At 45.6% G+C, this 19,717-nt stretch overlaps 1 protein-coding gene across 7 annotated transcripts in view; it reads right to left on the minus strand.

Annotated features, from left to right (window-relative positions):
* CHD6 (chromodomain helicase DNA binding protein 6) overlaps positions 1-19,717 on the minus strand; it is a 275,948-nt gene that overhangs the window by 117,479 nt on the left and 138,752 nt on the right. For all 7 annotated transcript variants that reach the window (XM_073555368.1, XM_073555372.1, XM_073555370.1 and 4 more), the window contains 2 exons: positions 3,976-4,097; positions 3,655-3,898 (listed from right to left, as the gene is read on the minus strand). In XM_073555368.1, the coding sequence (XP_073411469.1) occupies positions 3,655-3,898; positions 3,976-4,097 (366 nt within the window). The remainder of the gene's footprint in view (positions 1-3,654; positions 3,899-3,975; positions 4,098-19,717) is intronic.

Consider the following 19,717-nt stretch of genomic DNA (forward strand, 5'->3'; position numbering starts at 1 on the left):
AAATTGGTAAGAGATTTCAACGCAAGATTGTGCGGATGTTGGATAAAGAACCTCAACTAACATCCAAACAAGTTCAAGCTGCCCTGCAGTCCGAGGGTACAACAGTGTCAACCCATACTATCCTTCGGAGTCTGAATGAAAAGGGACTGTATGGTAGGAGACCCAGGAAGACCCCACTTCTTACCACGAGACATAAATAAGCCAGGCTGGAGTTTGTCAAAACTTACCTGAAAAAGCCTAAAACGTTTTGGAACAATGTTCTCTGGTCAGATGAGACAAAAGTAGAGCTTTTTGGGCAAAGGCATCAACATAGAGTTTACAGGAGAAAAAAAGAGGCATTCAAAGAAAAAAGCACGGTCCCTACAGTCAAACATGGCGGAGTTCCCTGATGTTTTGGGGTTGCTTTGCTGCCTCTGGCACTGGACAGCTTGACCGTGTGCATGGCATTATGAAGTCTGAAGACTATCAACAAATTTTGCAGCATAATGTAGGGCCCAGTGTGAGAAAGCTGGGCCTCCCTCAGAGGTCATGGGTCTTCCAGCAGGACAATAACCAAAACACACTTCAAAAAGCACTAGAAAATGGTTTGAGAGAAAACACTGGAGACTTCTAAGGTGGCCAGCAATGAGTCCAGACCTGAATCCCATAGAACACCTGTGGAGTGATCTAAAAATGGCAGTTTGGAGAAGGCACCCTTCAAATATCAGGGACCTGGAGCAGTTTGCCAAAGAAGAATGGTCTAAAATTCCAGCAGAGCATTGTAAGAAACTCATTGATGGTTACCGGAAGCGGTTGGTCGCAGTTATTTTGGCTAAAGGTTGTGCAACCAAGTATTAGGCTGAGGGTGCCAATACTTTTGTCTGGCCCATTTTTGGAGTTTTGCGTGAAATGATCAATGTTTTGCTTTTTGCTTCATTCTCTTTTGTGGTTTTTCATTTAAGACAAATTAAATGAAGCTAATAATACCAAAGAATTTGTGATTGCAATCATTTTCAGGAAGAAACTGAGTATTATCTGACAAAATTGCAGGGGTGTCAATACTTTTGGCCACAACTGTATCTATGGACTGTGTTATAGACTGCGATATCTGAGTAGCCCATTCGGTCATGGTAGCCGACGCTGAAGCAATTGGGGCTCTGACCCAGTATTTTGGATACAATCCCGGCAGTGCGGGTACGTGCTGCCACTGGGGAGAGTGGTTTTGCAGGCTGTGCAGAAAGCATAAAAGCAGTCCTGCCTGGTTCTCTTCCTTGAGCCCGACATAGTGCACAGAGGCTGGTTAGCCTGGACCCTACAGGGGTGGCTACGCAGAGGAAAACATAGGAGAGCCTTATAGGTAATATGGATTCACAGCCGAGTAAAGAGAACCCAGCTGTGATCTTACCCCACCAGTGTGCCCCTAGGTCCAGCGCCGACAAGTCACAGTCCTGTGCCCCCCGGAGACTGCCGACGTTGCTGCTGATGTCACAGACAGCGTCTGCTGCAGCGAAGATGGCCGCCGAGAACACGAGGAGGAAGAAGAAGGGGGTGGAGAGCTGAAAAAGAGCGCGCAGGGATATGTAAAAACGCGCCCTTTCTGCCTCGATCCGCCCCTTCTATGACACTGTAGGGTGTCCTATTCATCATCCGGGGGGTGGGCCGGGGAGGAGGCGGCGGCTTCAGCTAGGCCGAAGCCGCGGTCTAAATTAGAAGCCTGATGCCCAGAAGGGCTCCAGGCCGGCGCAGATGTCCGGGAGGGGGTCGGATCTGAACCAGACCCCTCCGGATTGAGAGGCAGGATAGCGGTGGGGCTAGCAGCGGTTATGGGGCCATGTGAGGGGTCCCCCTGAGGCGCTATGGAGCTGATGCTGCCGCAGAGACAGGGGCGCAGGGAGCCATCTCTGTATGTGCCATGTCTGCCTGCACTCTCCCCCAGCCCCAACAGGAGCCCGCAGCAGGGCTGGGGTCCCTGGCTGTTTAAGCAGAACGCTGCCTTGTACCGACCCTACCTGAGGCGTCTCAACCTAATGCCCCCAGAGGGGGATAAGGGAGGGTGCGTCTGTCACCATCAGGGGTATTCATCCTCGCCTTGACCTCAACCCAGACCCCAAAGGGATTGGGGAAGGAGTGGGGTCTTGACTTCGAACCAGTACCCGAGGGACTGCGGAAGGAGCGACATGGCGAATAGCCATCTTAACTTCAACCGGGAACCCCATAATAGGGGGCCGAGGAAGGAGCCTTGCCGAGAGTCTCGCTGGAGACCCACCTTTCTTCATCCGTAATCCGTCGTAAGAAAAAATAAAATCTTTAGGTGTGCCTCCTTGCGACACTAAGCAAAAACTGGAGAAGGCTGACGCCGTCCAGGGGTGTATACTGCAGAGGAGGAGCCAAAGTATAGTGTTGCCTCCTAGTGGACAGCAGCATAACACCCATGGTTCTGTGTCCCCCAATGAGGCGACAGAGTAATTTACATTTGGTATCTTTATGTTTGAAACATGATATGTGGGAAAAGGATGAAAAGTTCCAGGGGGCCGAATACTTTCGCAAGGCTCTGTAACTGGCTTAGTGATCGGACCCAAAGAGTGGTCGTAAATGGCTGCACATCCAGTTGGAAAAATGCCTCAAGTGGGGGTACCACAGGGTTCTGTCCTGGGCCCTGCATTGTTCAACATCTTTATCAATGATATAGATGAAGAAATAGAGGGTACACTGATTAAATTTGCTGATGAAACAAAGCTAGGACGGATAGCTAATACTAGAGAAGAGATAGAGGATTCTAAAAGATATTTAAACTGTAGCAGTGGGCAGCAACTAACAGAATGGTTTTTAACAGAGAAAAATTCTAAGTACTACATCTGGGCAATAAAAATGAAAAAAGCATATACAGAATGGGAGGAATAGGGATAAGCAACAGCACATGTGAAAAAGACTTGGGTATACTAATAGATCACAGACTGAACATAAGTCAACAGTGTGATACAGCAGCAAAAAAAGGCAAATACAATTCTGGGATGTATTAACAGAAGCATACTGTCTAGATCACGTGAAGTCATTATCCTCCTCTACTCCTCTTTGGTCAGACCTCATCTGGAATACTGTGTCCAGTTTTCGGCACCACTTTTTAAAAAAAGACATTAACAAACTGGAGCAAGTTCAGAGAAGAGCGACCAGAATGGTGAATGGCCTGCAAACCATGTCCTATGAGGAACGGTTACAGGATTTGGGAATGTTTAGCTTGCAAAAAAGAAGACTAAGAGGAGACTTAATAGCCGTGCACAAATATCTCAAGAGCTGTCACATTGTAGAAAGATCATCTTTATTCTCATTTGCACAAGGAAAGACTAGAAGTAATGGGATGAAAATGAATGGGAGGAGGCACAGATTAGATATTAGAAAAAAAAATTTTGACAGTGAGGGTGATCAATGAGTGGAACAGGCTGCCACGAGAGGTGGTGATTTCTCCTTGGAAGTCTTCAAACAGAGGCTGGACAGACATTTGTCCGAGATGATTTAGTGAATTCTGCTTTGAGCATGGGGGGTTGGACAAGATGACCCAGGAGGTCCCTTCCAACTCTACCATTCTATGATTCTACAGTCATATAGAATGACAGCAAACGTTTTTGCCAGTCCAGAAAACTCCTTTAATGTCACATTTACCCATTGTGGCTGGCTCACCTGAATATCCCTGTAGTACATTTCATACTGGTGGATCATCTGACGACTAATTTGGCTCCCATGGTAAACAACAGTATTCATCTCTGTCCATGTGCGAAACTCTCGCTCCCAGTTTGTGATTGTAGAAAGTGGAGCAATAATGAGAAAAGGTCCGTGGATGCCCATAAAGAAAATCTCAGTCAGAAAGGTGATAGACTGGATTGTTTTGCCAAGTCCCATCTCATCAGCGAGAATGCAGTTCTTCCTACAAATTAGGCATAGAGCCACACATAAGAAATTTGAATAATTCAGTAATGGATGCATGGATGGATGGATTCTTACCTGTTGTACCAGTTGAAGAGCAGCCAATTCATGCCCTCCAGCTGGTACTCTCTTAGCTGGTTATTATTTTTGTACGTACGAGAACACTCCAGCTTCTGCCAGCTCTCAGAGGACGGCCGCTCCTATATTAAAATAAAAAAACAAAAATGTAGCATATAAACACTATCAAATGCCTACAAAGTCTCCATCTCCCACAGCAAATCAAATCATTGTTTGTGCAGTGGGTTACTATAAAGAGCTAAACTACTCAATTTAAATAATCTCATCAAATGATTGTTGAATGTTAAAGACAGTTTTATTTCGTAAATCAAAAGCACACATGAAAATAAGCAACTGTGTAAAATAAGATAAATCTTCTTTGTCCTCCTGGATTGATTCTACCATTTGAATTAATTGATAAAAGGCGTCAAATTGGTTTTCAGTGACTACAGACTTCCTCATTACCGAGATAGAAGATGGCAAAGCCCATAAAGCCTATGGATTAGGAGCTAGTATCGGTCAGAGACCGAAATCCTACTGCAAATTCTCCTAAAACAACAGTTACACTTTGAGTGGAAAGTAACACTGCAGCAAAGCCTCAGTGGGTTATTCTCAAAATTCCTAAGGCAGTCAATAATTTACTGATTGCTGGGGGTCCTAAGAAAAGGGCTCTGGAACCTTGGACTACGGCTCTGTGCAGCCCTGTATTGAACGGAGTGGAGGTGAACATGATCGACCTCCATTCCATTAATTGTTGGACAGGCAGAGATAGCTATCTTAGAGGGAATGACTCTTTAAGGTGACAATATCCATTACATACAAGTATGTAGATGAGTGAACAAGTTCTGAATGAATGAATGATCATCTGGTAAGCCATTATTACATAAATGCAGTCATACACAATTTATTCAAACTGGCCATACAAGGTCACTGACACCGGCCGATGAACTAACAATAATTCTGAGAATAATCCACCAGTGAAAGATCATTTGTGGGTCAAAGATATTTTGTTTAACAAAAGATCTTTTGTCTAGAATATCAAAAGAAATCCAAAAGGAAAAAAAGAGGGGGTCTCCAGCACCAAAATTAGTGAAAAAAAATAAAATTCACATTTATTAGGACGGTTTTAAAATCATATTAATAAGCCACCATGACAGGCAAGGCTACCTTACGCGTTTCAGACAGATATTACATGTCCTTAGTCATAGGTATATCTTATCAAAACTAGGAAGCCTGAATAAATAAATACATGAGGAGACTGCAGAGTGAACGCCCAGTTTCAGGTAATTAATTAGCTCCACCTTAAGGGGCCTTTACACTTAGCGATATCGCTAGCGATATCGCTAAAGCGTCACCGATTTTGTGACCCAGCAGCGATATTGCTAGCGATATCGCTATGTGTGATACTTACCTCCGACCGGCTCCCCCACTGGCTATCGCTGATCGCGCGAGATCATCCAGGTCCATTTCTCGTCGGGCGCTTCCTGCTGGCGCCGAAAAGCGACGTGTGGACGCAGGCGGGAGGATGTCAGGATCGCCGCGTCTAAAAGGTAAGTAATGACCACGCTGCTGCGTCGCTACATCGCTGTGAGATCTGCCTGTGTGGCAGCTCACTAGCGACCATTTAGCAATGCAGCAGCGATCCTGACCGGGTCGCATCGTTGTCGGGATCGTTGGTGCATCGCTAAATGTAAAGGGGCCTTTAGTCAGACTTAAGCAATTAATGCTGCTAAACAAAACTAACATATAATAAATAAGAAATATGTGTTTGCAGACATAAATGAATACATGCAAAAACAGCAATAACCCATAAATCACAATAGACATAAATAGATGAGTATTGCAAAAAAAAACAAACACAACTACAAACCCATATTACATTATATATTGCAAATAGACTTAAAAATCTGGATTCTATGTTCTCCAACAAATCTAATTCTGATTATTCAGCTGGCACAGATTTGGATAATATATTTTTTGATCTGGAAAAAACTATGCTACAAAAACTGAGAACCTGGTGGGATTCAACTATTTAGCAAAAATATGTTGATAGATCAATGATCCCTAGAGGTCCCAGAATCAGGAAAAACAGGATTTTTTGTTGCTTACCGTAAAATCTGTTTCTCTGAGCCTTCATTGGGGGACACAGAAACCATGGGTGTATGCTGCTGCCACTAGGAGGCTGACACTATGCAAATAAAAAAGTTAGCTCCTCCTCCACAGTGTACACCCCACCGACAGGAAGTAGGATGCTCAGTTAGTGAGAAAGCAGTAGGAGAAGCAATCTGTAACGAGATAAAAACAGAAAACACAAATCCATACTGTAACAATATTATACAGTAAACGGTGCTGTTCAACTTGGGAGGGTGCTGTGTCCCCCAATGAAGGCTCAGAGAAACAGATTTTACGGTAAGCAACAAAAAATCCTGTTTTCTCTATCGCCTTATTGGGGGACACAGAAACCATGGGACGTCCCAAAGCAGTCCTCAAGGGGAGGGAACAGCAAATAACCCCATCAGGACGAGGGAGTCACCCTCGTCACCTGCAAGGTCACCTGCGAGGTCTTCTTTACCTCGACCGGCACTTGCCGAAGCTAGGCATGGGTTGTGAGAAACCTTATGGACCTGTGGAGGACCAATGACCGTACTGCAGAGGAGCCAGACGAAGGCCCAAAAAGTACCGCCAGGAGGACACGCACTGCCCGGGCAGTGTGCGTCGTACTGAAAAGAACGCAGTTCCTCCTGGGCCGGCAACCCTACTAATGTCGACCAGAATCCGCGAGCAGACGCTGACCTGAAGGCCAGAGGACTTCTATACCTCAAGCCCGAGCTTGATAAGTACCGTTGCTGTGGCCAGGTAGCCTGATGAGAGCACGCCACGAAGGGAAAATTCGAGGCGGATGAAAGAGAGAGAATTTAGAGAGATGTAGAGTGGACCCTTGACCTACAGGAAGTGTACCACAGCTGCTATAGAGTCTGAGGCGCCCTAGGAGTGGTGGAGAGCCTGAAAGGGAAGGCTACCAACTGAAAAGGAAAATGAACCCGTACGTTGCAAAAGCAGATATCTCCAAAGCCCTGAAGAAATCAGGACCTGGATAAGAGCTTCATGGAAAAATCATGCGATTCGCAGGAGGCAAATGCTGAACGAAGAAAAATTTCCACCTGAGAAAAAGGATGGTCTCCATCCTAGATCCCGGAAAGGCACGCTGAGGAAAAAACACTGAAGTACGACGAGGTTCAGCCTGAGGAAGGAAAGCGCTTGTCCTTCCGGTGACCTCCCCAATAATTAAGCGATTGGAGCTACCCGGAAGAAACGGGAAGCTGGTGAGGGACTTGTTTGGAGATAATTTCGCTCGTGAGATCGAAAGCCAAATGAACCCCTAGAAGGGAACGATGAGGCGAAAACCCATGTTTCCATGCAAGTGGAATTTTTTGGACAGTGAGGACGATCAAATCTTCTGACTGGTCCCCAGCAAGAATGCTCTGATGAGCAAGCTAGGCCACGTGTCTATAGAACTTTGCAACACGAGTGGAGACTAAGACAGGACACTATAAAGCGGCGGATGGTTTCAAGGTTGACCTTGCCAACTACTGTGTGAATTTGCCGTGGAATCTCTGAGGGATGCACTTCTGGGACAGGAAGGACCGTAGTAGTGGGAGACTTGGAACCGTAGGGTTCGTAGTCGCAGAAGTAGAGATATACTAAGGCGCCCTCTTGCTTGGAAACGGCTGAAGGCCGTTCTGTGAGAAAATGACGAGGCCTGAGAACAGGCCACTGAGAACCTGCGAAAGAGCCAAACACTGAAAACGTACTGAATAGAACCAGGGGATAATCTGGATCTCATCGCCGCGATGTAGGCTCAGGATGGCTATAAAGAGACAACTGATTGCTCCACTAAGGAGGTAGAACGGAGACTACTGGATGACTGAGATGCAAAGGGAGATAAATCCAGCACCCCAGGATGAGTGTGGATATGGACAAAAATAGTGTAGTTGGACTTAGAAAAGTGATTAGTCGAGTAAGGAAAGTTCAAGCAAAACATGGAGTATGATAACTGTAAGAAAAGTTGGCTCTAGGTAGATCAAATAGACACCAGAAGACAACTAGGCTGACGAAAGGCAGGTCAATTTGTATGACGATGTAAACGACCAAAACCATCCTGGACCCTCTGGAGCAGGGAGGGGATTACGGTGTGTAGACCTGCTAGCCTAAGTCTAAGACAAAACACGCCTGAGGATAACAGTGAAAAGATACAATACTAGCCGAAGGAAGAAACGCGTTATCACCAGACTCATTCTTGGATCCAGGACTGGAACAGCTTTTTTACCCCGGTCGATGCTTGCGCAGATTTAGATCCCACTCCTGTGAGGTGGGATACTGTTTCCCGGTCACGGTCAGAAGACCCATGTCTGAGCTGCTGAAGGCTTTACTCGGCGTCTGTAAGAAAGAATAGGTAAGTTTCGACAGATAAGGAGCGTATGGTAGTTTTGTTGCTCGAAGTCCCCTAAAGCAGGCTAGAACTTATAAACTACTATTTGCCAAACATTAAAGATAGGCGGACTACACCGGCAGTAAAGATAGCTTCTGGCAAAAACTCCTGTGGTGCAACTCACACTTAGGGTACAGAACATGCCGCAGTAAAACCGCGACCATCAGTACCTGACCCGAGAGAGTCTGACCCACCTGAAGGTGGAGTATCCAGATATGTTGCTACCAAGATCCGCACTGTGGGACAGAGATCCGTTCTGTTTGGACATGGTAGTGGTTACGTTCAACTGTTAAACCACAGATGTTATTGACAATGAACTATGTAGCCGAGAGGTGTCTTTGACTCACCTGAAAGCGACTTGTAACCGCGGCTGTAGCCTGCTATGAGCAATAAATGCCGGCACCTCACCTCAAGTGGCTTTTAGACGGGAGCTTAGGTAAAGGCTGCAAAAGACCGTGAGGAACGTGAGAGAGGACGCTTCTGACTCACCAGAAAACGGGACAGTATAGCCGGATCGGTATAGTTGATGGCCTCGGGTACGTTTGAGTTACCAGAGAGACGGCGTGTATTGACTAAACATGTCTGATAGAGGACTATTCAAGTGCTCAATAAGGGATAGAGTACTGCTGCAATAGAACACGAAGAACCTGAAGGCGAGAGTGTCTGACTCACCTGAATACGGTACAGAACACCAGTACCACTGAAGCAGTCAACCCCAGACGCGTCTCCACAGTAATACAACCGTTTGAACTACTGTACCTGGTAGGTGATGCCGCCGCGGGATCTCGGCTCCTGCTTACTCACGCCCGCCGCGTCTGAAGCCTGGATAGCGGATATAGCCTAGCTGCCGGGGCAGTCTAGGCCTAGATACCTGACGACATTATGCAGAATAACGGCTTATGTGTTGCGGTTTAGGCCGGAATACCTGATGGCATTAGGCCGAATAACTGCTTCTGGCTGCGGTCTAGGTCTGAAAACCTGGCGGCATTAGGCAGAATAACGGCTTCTGTGATGCGGTCTAGGTCTGGGTACCTGACGGCATTAGGCAGAATAACGGCTTCTGTGATTCAGTCTAGGTCTGGGTACCTGACGGCATTAGGCAGAATAATGGCTTCTGTATTGCGGTATAGGACTGGGTACCTGACGACATTAGGCAGAATAACGGCTTCTGTGTTGCGGTCTAGGTCTGGATACCTGACGACATTAGGCAGAATAATGGCGTCACGCGTAGTAAGCCGTGCCACGAAGTCTGTAGTAAAGTAGATTCTGACCAGTCAATTCTTATGACTGTAGAACAGTAGGCCTGGGATCAGAAAGAGACTAAACACTACTCTCTGTTGTGCGACACGGTTCCAACTTCTGGAACAGCGAGTTGTGGTCAGCTTCTCTATCCACTGAGCCACAGCAGACAATTACCGGATAACACGGACTTCTATTCAGCTAGAAGTCCGGCCCAAACACTGGAGACGTGAAGAGAAAGAAGCAGCACCCTGTTCTGCTTATAGCAGTATGAATCCAGCGTCCGGAGGGCGCTGCAGAAAATTGAAGGGAGAGTGCCTGTGAGCCGTAGATATGGAGTTGCTATGACAGGACCCCAACGTCTTTATGTGAAGCAATGGCTGAGACTTGCTCTGCTGAAAATCAGGGCACCAATCCGTAATGTCCGAAAAACACAACAACCGTGTGACAAAATCAGATCTCCGACATACTGATGCACTAGAAACTGCGCGGCAGAAGATTACAATTATGCCAGTAATTTGAGTACTATTACGTCAGTGACTGTACAGCTCTAGAGTACAGTTACTTCAGAGACCGTACGGCTCCAGAAAAACCTTCAAGTTAGTGGCTGTACGGCTCCAGAGACTGTACGACCGGGTCAACTGGGGGCTCCTGGGAGGAATAGGAGGAGAACGAAGTGGCCTAGAGTTAGACATGAGAACAATCTTACTAAGCGCTGCCAGAAGGTTAGGGGACAGGAGAGCAGAGGAGGGGGGGGGGGGGATCAGTCTGCAGTGCAGCTACTTACAGCAGATGTCCTGTATGAGACTTCATGGCTGTAGAGAGAGACAGGCAGGTCCCATAGCTGGATGCGGCTCCACTGTACCACAGCCGGAAAATGGCGTCTGCCAGAATACGCAGGGCAGAACGTGCGCGCTGTGAGGGCGGCCAGAGACCGGGAAGCCCACTCTCAGCTAAACGCGGGGCCCGGAGGAGCAATATGGCGGCGGCTCCCGTCCACAGTCTGAGGATAGCGGGCGGAGCCTGACGCCACACAGGAAGAGGCGAGAGGAGAAACGGGCGGGAAAAGGCCCGCCCGAAGCCGAGAGGAAGGGGGGGCGGAGTCAGCGCTTCCACTAGGCCCAAAATGAAGCCGGGACCTAGATTACAGCCGGCGGCCGCCGGAGCGGGAGACCGCGGAGGACATACAATAGTGCCAAACGGGTCCCCACAGTGGCGCCAGGTGGCGCCAGGGTGCTAAAAGTGGCGCAAACAAAGTGCCATGACGCCGCTTAGACAGGCTGTACGGGGCACAAAGAACAGGAAGCCTCTGTGTGCCTAAACCCCCTCTCTTCCCCAAAGGATCTGCAAGGCAGTGCTGAGGCCCCTGAAACCAGTCGGAAGGGTATGAACTGCGCCAGCCGCCCAAACTACTATCTCTTTGAATAAAGGGTTGGTTTTTTTTTTTTTTTTTTTTATTTTATTTATTTTTTTTTTTTTCCTTCTTTCTCCTTCTTATCCCGTTTTCTTCACCTCTTCAGTGACTGGGGAGAAAAGAGGGAAAGTACCTCCTCAATCACGAAAATCGGACGTCCAGAATCCATGTTGCGGGACGTCCGTGTCTCCTCGACCGACAGGCTCTGGTGGGCGACGTAGGCAGGACCAGGTATTCTTTCTCTTGTGGGATCACCTAAACACGCGCCTGTGTTAGGGATTTTGGGGTCCTGCCATCCAGACATATGAGGATACGGGGTGGCAGTACACGCCGTACTCATAGCCTCTGTGTGGGAGTACAGTAGTGACTGTTCACACTGTATCCCTCCGGGAACCTGAAAGAAAACGTCGCACATTGAGGTAGATAAGGGTCTAGTAAAAGACCCGTGTCCACCTCCTACTGACACTAAGCTAAACTGAGCATCCTACTTCCTGTCGGTGGGGTGTACACTGCGGAGGAGGAGCTAACTTTTTTATTTGCATAGTGTCAGCCTCCTAGTGGCAGCAGCATACACCCATGGTTTCTGTGTCCCCCAATAAGGCGATAGAGAAATACCAACATATCCTTTTCCAGAGTCATTTATGACTGAATGGAATAATATTTTTACGGATTGTTCATTGCAACTAATGAAAATTATTATTAAAGCGGAAACCAATAAGGCCATTGAGTTGGAAAAATCCATTACGGAATATCATAAATCACTGAAGGATTTTGCTGGGAACCCTGAATTCAGTGCCAAAAATGATAAATTGCTGTATAGAATTAATAAAGAAGAGACGATTATTAGTATTAAACATAGCAAATTTGCACGTGATTGTATTGATTATGAAACAAATAATATTTATAATTGGAAGTCTCCAAGAAAAATCAAACCTAGAAGGGTCAATCTCCAAATAAAACAGTGGAGTTTGTTACGGATCAGGAGACAGCTGGTGATACTACTGATCTCTCCGATGTGGATACTAATCCCCCTACCCCTCCATCTGCTAGAGTGCCCAATTTAGGGGTACCGTCAACGTCAAAAAACGGAGATGGCATAGGGCAGGGAAGAGGCACAGGGGGAGAAAAGATACCGCAAGAGACAGTTATATCGCTGCAGATATTAGACAAAGCTTTGTCTGAGGTGTCTAATTACTCCGTTATTAATCTATCAGCAAATATATGTACTCATACTCAGATTAAAGTGTTGGAGAAAGGAATCAAGTTTGCACCTAGTGTTCGTGCCAATATGTTACAAACTATTAAAGATGTCAATAAGTTTGTCCGCTTGTTAGCAGTGAAAAAACACTTTCATCAATCTGTGGCGGATTCTGCTACTATGTCAACATCTATTGCTGATACAGTGTCTGAATTTCCTGTTATTCCACTATCTATGACCTAGACCTAAATAGTACATATGTTTGACAAAAAGGAGAGAAAGAAATAGGCCATGAGCAGGGGGATCACCCTGAATAGGACATAGCATATATAATACAAATTTTATTAAACACAGCAAACAGCAAAAATTCTTAAAAACATTAAAAATGGTCACAGATGTGACACATACACAAATAATACAATGCTCATAATAGAGCAGCCCACCTGCTACCAACTATCACCCTCACTGAGAATGATGCCTATATCCCTAGGTCCATGTAAACAGGATTCTCAATAGGAGAATTAATAAGCCCACACATAGGTAATATAGAGCATATGAGTCAGAAACACCAATAATATAGAAATACAATGAAAAAATGATGCAATTCCAACCCAATAATTACAAAAAAACAGTACAAGGGATAATGTAAACCCAAGAAGATGCTGATCACTATGAGGTGTACAAAAAAGATAGAAATGCACACTAAACAGACCTCATATATGCGTAGAGGTACCCCAGCCCAAGATCAGGCATAGGGAACATCAAGGACCAGATCAGCCAGATCATTAGGGGCTAGAGATGGTCTAAGTGGACAGAGAAAATCTCCATAACCACCCCAAATGATAACCACACATACAAATCAGCACAATACAAAACCCATGAGAAGTGAAGTGGGCCAGAGACCCGACGCGTGTCGCCACTCTAGGTGGCTTTGTCAGGGGTACAAATCGAAAGATTGTAAATTCTATGGAACTAAAATCGATACAAACTCCAAATCCAGACTTGTATCCTGTTTCAGCAAGGGTCCCCATCATGGACAGCTTTCAGGATGTGTTGGAGAAAGAAATAAGAGATATTCTAACTACTGACATAGGAGCTATAAACAATCTAACAAAAGCTGAAAAAAGGCTTTAAATGATTTATCATGTAATCCGAATGTTGTGATCCGCCCTGCGGATAAAGGGGGCTCTCTGGTTATCTTGGATAATACCTTATATGAGAGAGAAATTCAGAGCATGCTATCAGATTGTAATACTTACAGAAAATTGGATGCTGATCCTACATCAGAAATTAATAGGAAATTAAGATGTTTAGTAGGTGAAGGGAAAGCTTTGGGCATTTTTGACAGAAAAATGATTACCTTGTGTCTGAAAACCCGGTGTGTGCTATCTTTCATGATCTGCCTAAGGTGCATAAAGAGGTATTTCCTCCTGCTTTTCGTCCTATTGTGGCTAGCATAGGATCTTGCACAGAGAGACTATCTGCCTGGCTGGATAAGATTTTGCAGCCATTTGTTAAGAGAACAGTGGGTTATATCAAAGACACGAAACACTTATTACAAGCACTGTCAAATATGTCTTGGTCCAAAGATTCGATTTGGGTTACCTGTGATGTTGAAGCCCTATATTCTCATATTCCCCACCATTTAGCTATCAGAGCTCTCAATTTCCATTTGGAACAATATGGGATTTTGAGGCTTCCCACACTGAGTATATTCTTCAGGTTGCAGACTTTCTGCTTAAACATAATTTTTTTAGTTTTAATAAGCAGTTTTATATTCAGGTGTGTGGTTGCCCTATGGGATCATCTTTTTCACCATCTTTGACGAATTTATATATGTCATGGTGGAGAGAGACTTATATTCATTCGTCATTTAACCCTTTCTGTGACAAAATTTGTTGGTACGTCAGATACTTAGACGATTTGGTGATTATCTGGCGTACTAACTCACAACACGATGTACAGATGTCTTGTGTGGATTTTCAAAGATATCTGAATAATAACCCCCTAAATTTGAAATTCAAGGTGGATTTTCATAAAAATTCTGCTCCCTTTTTGGATGTTTTTCTACATGGAGATGATAAGACAGGTTTGATCACCACTACTTTATATAGAAAATCTACAAGCGGTAATTCTACATTACATGCTACTAGTTCACACACGGCTAAAACGATCCGTAATTTACCTATTTGGAGAGTTTGTGAGGGCACGTAGATTGTGTTCGACTGAAATTTCCTTTCATTGAGAATGTGGAGTTATATTTGATAGACTGAAACAGAGAGGGTACTCTAATAAATCTCTTAAGAGGGCTTTATTTATTGCTACTAAAAAATCAAGATCAGATTTATTGAGGGATAAGGAACCAGGATTAGATGATAAAAATCAGCTTACATTTTCTACCCCATATAGTCTGGATTGTATTAACATAAAAAAAGGCTTTTCTTAAATATATATCTATGTTGGAACAGGATCCAATTCTGAAGGAAATTCTGTCAAACGGTGTGAACGTTGTAGCTAGAAAATCCACAAATTTGGGTAATTTGCTATCACCAAGTTTGTATATCACCCCTAGAAACAGTAATATGTGGCTCAGCACAGTGGGTTCATTTAGGGTACCGTTACACTTAGCGATGCACCAGCGATCCCGACAACGATATGGATTGCTGGTGCATCGCTAAGTGGTCGCTAGTGAGCTGCCACACAGGCAGATCTCACCAGCGACATAGCAGCGGTCGGGGGTCGTTACTTACCTGTCAGACGAGGTGATCCTGACGTCCTCCTGCCCGCGTCCACGAGTCGCTTGTCGGCGCCATGGGAAGCCCAGCAGGAAGCGCCCAACGAGAAATGGTCCAGGACGTTCTCGCGCGACCAGCGATAATCAGCAGGGGGAGCTGGTCGGAAGTAAGTATCACACATAGCGATATCGCTAGCAATATCGCTGCTACGTCACAAAACCAGTGACGTTATTATTATTATATTGCTAGAGATATCGCTATGTGTAACGGGCCCTTTAGGTGTGGTACCTCCAGATGTATTCTGTGCAGATATATGGCTAATTGTAAAGAGTTTTTGGATAATAATGGTAAAATTTATAAGATGAAAACATTTATAAACTGTTAAACTTATGTGGTGTATTTACCTAGCTGTGAAGCATGCAGCAAATATTATGTTGGTTGTACATCACGTAAGTTAAAGAAACAATTAGCTGAACATATTTCTGCTTCTGCCCCTGTGGAGACTACTGATCACTATAGCAATAAAAGATCTAGCTCTGGTTTATCAAAACACTTCTCAGAAGTGCATGGAGGTGATCTATCTACGTTGTCCGTGTGGGGCATAGAGAGAATTAACAGAGCGGAGTGAGGTGGTGATTGGTTTGCTGCACTATTATCAGCTGAGGCAAAATGGAACCTGCTTCTTGATGCTCGTGCACCGAAAGGTTTAAATTATAGATCAGATTTGCAATATATAATGTAATATGGGTTTGTAGTTGTGGTTTTTTTTACAACACTCATCTATTTATGTCTATTGTGATTTATGGTTTATTGCTGTTTTTGCATGTATTCATTTATGTCTGCAAACATATATTTCTTATTTATATGTTAGTTTTGTTTAGCAGCATTAATTGCTTAGGTCTGAGCTTAGGTGGAGCTAATTAATTACCTGAAACTGGGCGTTCACTCTGCAGTCTCCTCATGTATTTATTTATTTAAGCTTCCTAGTTTTGATAAGATATACCTATAGGGGGTTTTACACAGCGATATCGCTATAACGTCACCGATTTTGTGACGTTATAGCGATATCGCTATGTGTGATATTTACCTCCGACCGGCTCCCCCGCTGTCCATCGCTGATCGCGCAAGAATGTCCGGCTCCATTTCTCGTTGTCAGCTTCATGCTGGGGCTTCCTACTGTGACGAGCGACGCGTGGAGGTGGGCGGGAGGATGCCTGGATCGCTGTGTGTGAAAGGTGAGTATCGTGCGCTGCGTCGCTGCTGCATCGCTGTTGTATCGCTGTGAGGTCTGCCTGTGTGACAGCTCACTAGCGATCATTTAGCGATGCACCAGCGATCCTGACCAGGTCCGATCGCTGGTCGGATCACTGGTGCATCGCTAAATGTAAAAGGGCCTTTTGACTAAGGACCTGTAATATCTGTCTGAAACGCGTAAGGTAGCCTTGCCTGTCATGGTGGCTTATTAATATGATTTTAAAACCTTCCTAATAAATGTGAGTTTTATCTTTTTTCACTAATTTTGGTGCTGAAGACCCCCTCTTTTTTCCTCTGGATTTGGATTTATAGCACCAGTTGAACCACACTGGCCATCTCCTGGCATCAGACCGCTTATGGACTATATGGACACTGATGTACGGTAGGCTGAATATTTTTTCTTTTTTGCTATTTATCAAAAGAAATACAGCTTTGGCAAAAATTAAGAGACCACTGCACAGTTTTATAAAAATCAGCTTCTCTACATGTCTGACAGCCATTCCATTCCACTATCAGTTGAATTCCAACTAGAGTACAAATCATTCTAATTAATGCGCTTCTGATTAGGTGATCACCTGAACCAAATCTTAACAAAGGAAAGTATAAAAAAAACCCTGCTGTGGTGTTCACAATCCTCTTGGAATAGGACAAGCTGGATGGTAAAACAAGTGCTAGTAATATCCCAAAAGTAATAGGAATGAAAAAAGATGGATTTTTGGTTCTTACCGTAAAATCTCTTTCTTGGAGCCTTCATTGGGGGACACAGATAACCATGGGTGTATGCTGCTGCTGCTAGGAGGCTGACACTATGCAAAACAATAAAAATTAGCTCCTCCCCAGCAGTATACACCCACCGACAGGCACCAAGCACCTCAGTTGGTGAAAAAGCAGTAGGAGAAGCAAAGAGAAAACTCTAAACATATGTACCAACCCAACAAGGGACTCCAAGACCGAACACGGTACAACTTAAAGAGGGAGGGTGCTGTGTCCCCCAATGAAGGCTCCAAGAAAGAGATTTTACGGTAAGAACCAAAAATCCATCTTTCTTTATCACCTTATTGGGGGACACAGATAACCATGGGACGTTCCAAAGCAGTCCCAAGGGTGGGAACAGCGAAAGTAACGGAAAGGCTTAGGTCGGCCGGTGAGCCACCGCCGCCTGCAGAACCTTCCTACCAACAACAGCATCAGACGAGGCCTGGGTATGAACCCTGTAGAACCTCGTAAAACTAAAAGAAAAAATGGATTATGAACTGCGGATCTGGGGAGATCACGGTCCGCTTCCTACAGACACTAAGCACAAACTGAGGTGCTTGGTGCCTGTCGGTGGGTGTATACTGCCGGGGAGGAGCTAATTTTTATTGTTTTGCATAGTGTCAGCCTCCTAGCAGCAGCAGCATACACCCATGGTTATCTGTGTCCCCCAATAAGGCGATAAAGAAATAACATTTAACCATGCCAAAGGAATTGAAAAGAAAAGTCTTGAGAGAGGAAAAAGAAGGGCTCAATTCTGGCTTTACTAGCAGACGGATACAGCGTCATGTTGCCTCCATCCTTAAAACTTCTAAGACGGCAGTCCATTACAACAAGGTCAAGCAGCAGACATTGGGGACAACAAAGCTACAGACCAACAGAGGGCGAAAACGACTCTCCACTGACCAGGATGACCGTCATCTTATTCGAATGTCACTCAGCAACAGCAGGATAACATCAAGTGACCTACAAAGGGAATGGAAAATGGCAGCTGGGGTGAAGTGCACGGCAAGAACAGTTTGTAACAGGCTCCTAGACGCAGGGTTCAAGTCATGTAAAGGTAGAAAAACGTATTTACTTACGGATAACTGTATTTCTCAGAGCCCATGACAGCACCACAGAGAGAGGGGATCCGCCCATCAGGGACAAGAACCTAAAGATAAAAGGGCGGTACCTCTCTTCCGCCCCCAGTTGGTTAGAGAGCATCAGAGGGTCTCCAGGTTAGTTAAACAACAGAAATATATAACATTTTAATATTGCTTATTATCAAAGAACACTGTGCCTATATGAAAATACTCTACGAATAGTAAAACTTGCTCACCGCACCGTGATGGGAGGGAGTAAGCGGGTGATGTCATGGGCTCTGAAAAAAACCGTTATCGGTAAGTAACTACATTTTTCTCTCTCACGCATGACAGCACCATGGAGAAAATTACAGAGACTGATAGTTTAGTCAGGGACCAAAGCCGGAAGGACCCTTCTCCCGAAGGTCAAGTCAGACGTAGAGGCTAAATCTAATCGATAGTGTCTGAAAAAGGTTGAAGGTGATGACCAGGTGGCCGCCTTACAGATCTGTTCTATTGATACCTCAGATCTCTCAGCTCATGAGGTCGCAATTCCTCTTGTGGAGTGGGTTTTCAACCCTTCCGGGATGGTATTCCCGCTGGAATAGGCCAGGGCAATCGCATCCCTATTTGCGGGGCAGCAGTCATCTTGGTACACCTCTGTACCATGGCGCTGCCCACGCATCTGCCCCCAGGTCCCCGCAAGCCCCAGCCTCCTATCCGGAGTGGCGGCTCCGTCCTCCCCCCGCTCACCCTACAGACCCATCGGTCCAAGCGATGGTGGCTTCGGAACCGCACCCGCCGCAACAGGGGCCTTCCCGCTGCCAGCAACCGGACAGGTCGGCCCCGGATCATCTTCTTGTCAAGTACAGCAATCCTGTACGTCACCCATCAGGGACAGGAACCCAACTGGGGGCGGAGGAGAGGTACCACCCTTTTATCTGTAGGTTCCTGTACCTGATGGGCGGATCCCCTCTCTCCGTGGTGATGTCATGGGTGAGAGAGAAAAAGACTTTCATCAATGAGAAGCAAAGGAGAGTCAGGTTGAAGTTTGCGAAAGACCATAAGGATTGGACCATAGAGGACTGGAGTAAGGATCTCTGATGAGTCTAATTTTCAGCTTTGCCCAACACCTGGTCGTCTAATGGTTAGACGGTGACCTGGAAAGGCGTACAAGCCACAGTGTCTTGCACCCACTGTGAAATTTGGTGGAGGATCGATGATGATCTGGGGATGCTTCAGCAAGGCTGGAATTGGGCAGGTTAATCTTTGCGAAGGATGTATGACTCAAGCTGCGTACAAGGTTATCCTAGAAAAACAGTTGATTCCTTCTGCTCAGGCAATGTTCCCCAACTCTGCGGACTGGTTTTTCCAGCAGGACTGTCAGGAACACCGCACTGCACTTGCTCACTGAGCCAGTACGCGTGTCCTGAGTACAAAAACTGTGCTCAAAGATACCTGTGGATCGGGGCAGCAGCGGTGAAGATGCGTGCTCCAGGCTAACAGGACCTGAAGCACGTGACTGCTGGGTTTGTGGCTTAAGCTTCAGAGAGCTAGGAGCTGAAGGAAAACTCCTAGAAAGGTAGCTACGACCCAAGTTTCCAAGGGGCATAGACA

This window comes from Dendrobates tinctorius, unplaced genomic scaffold (genome assembly GCF_039654945.1).
Source record: "Dendrobates tinctorius isolate UK_male_01 unplaced genomic scaffold, ASM3965494v1 ptg000223l, whole genome shotgun sequence".
NCBI lineage: Eukaryota > Metazoa > Chordata > Amphibia > Anura > Dendrobatidae > Dendrobates > Dendrobates tinctorius.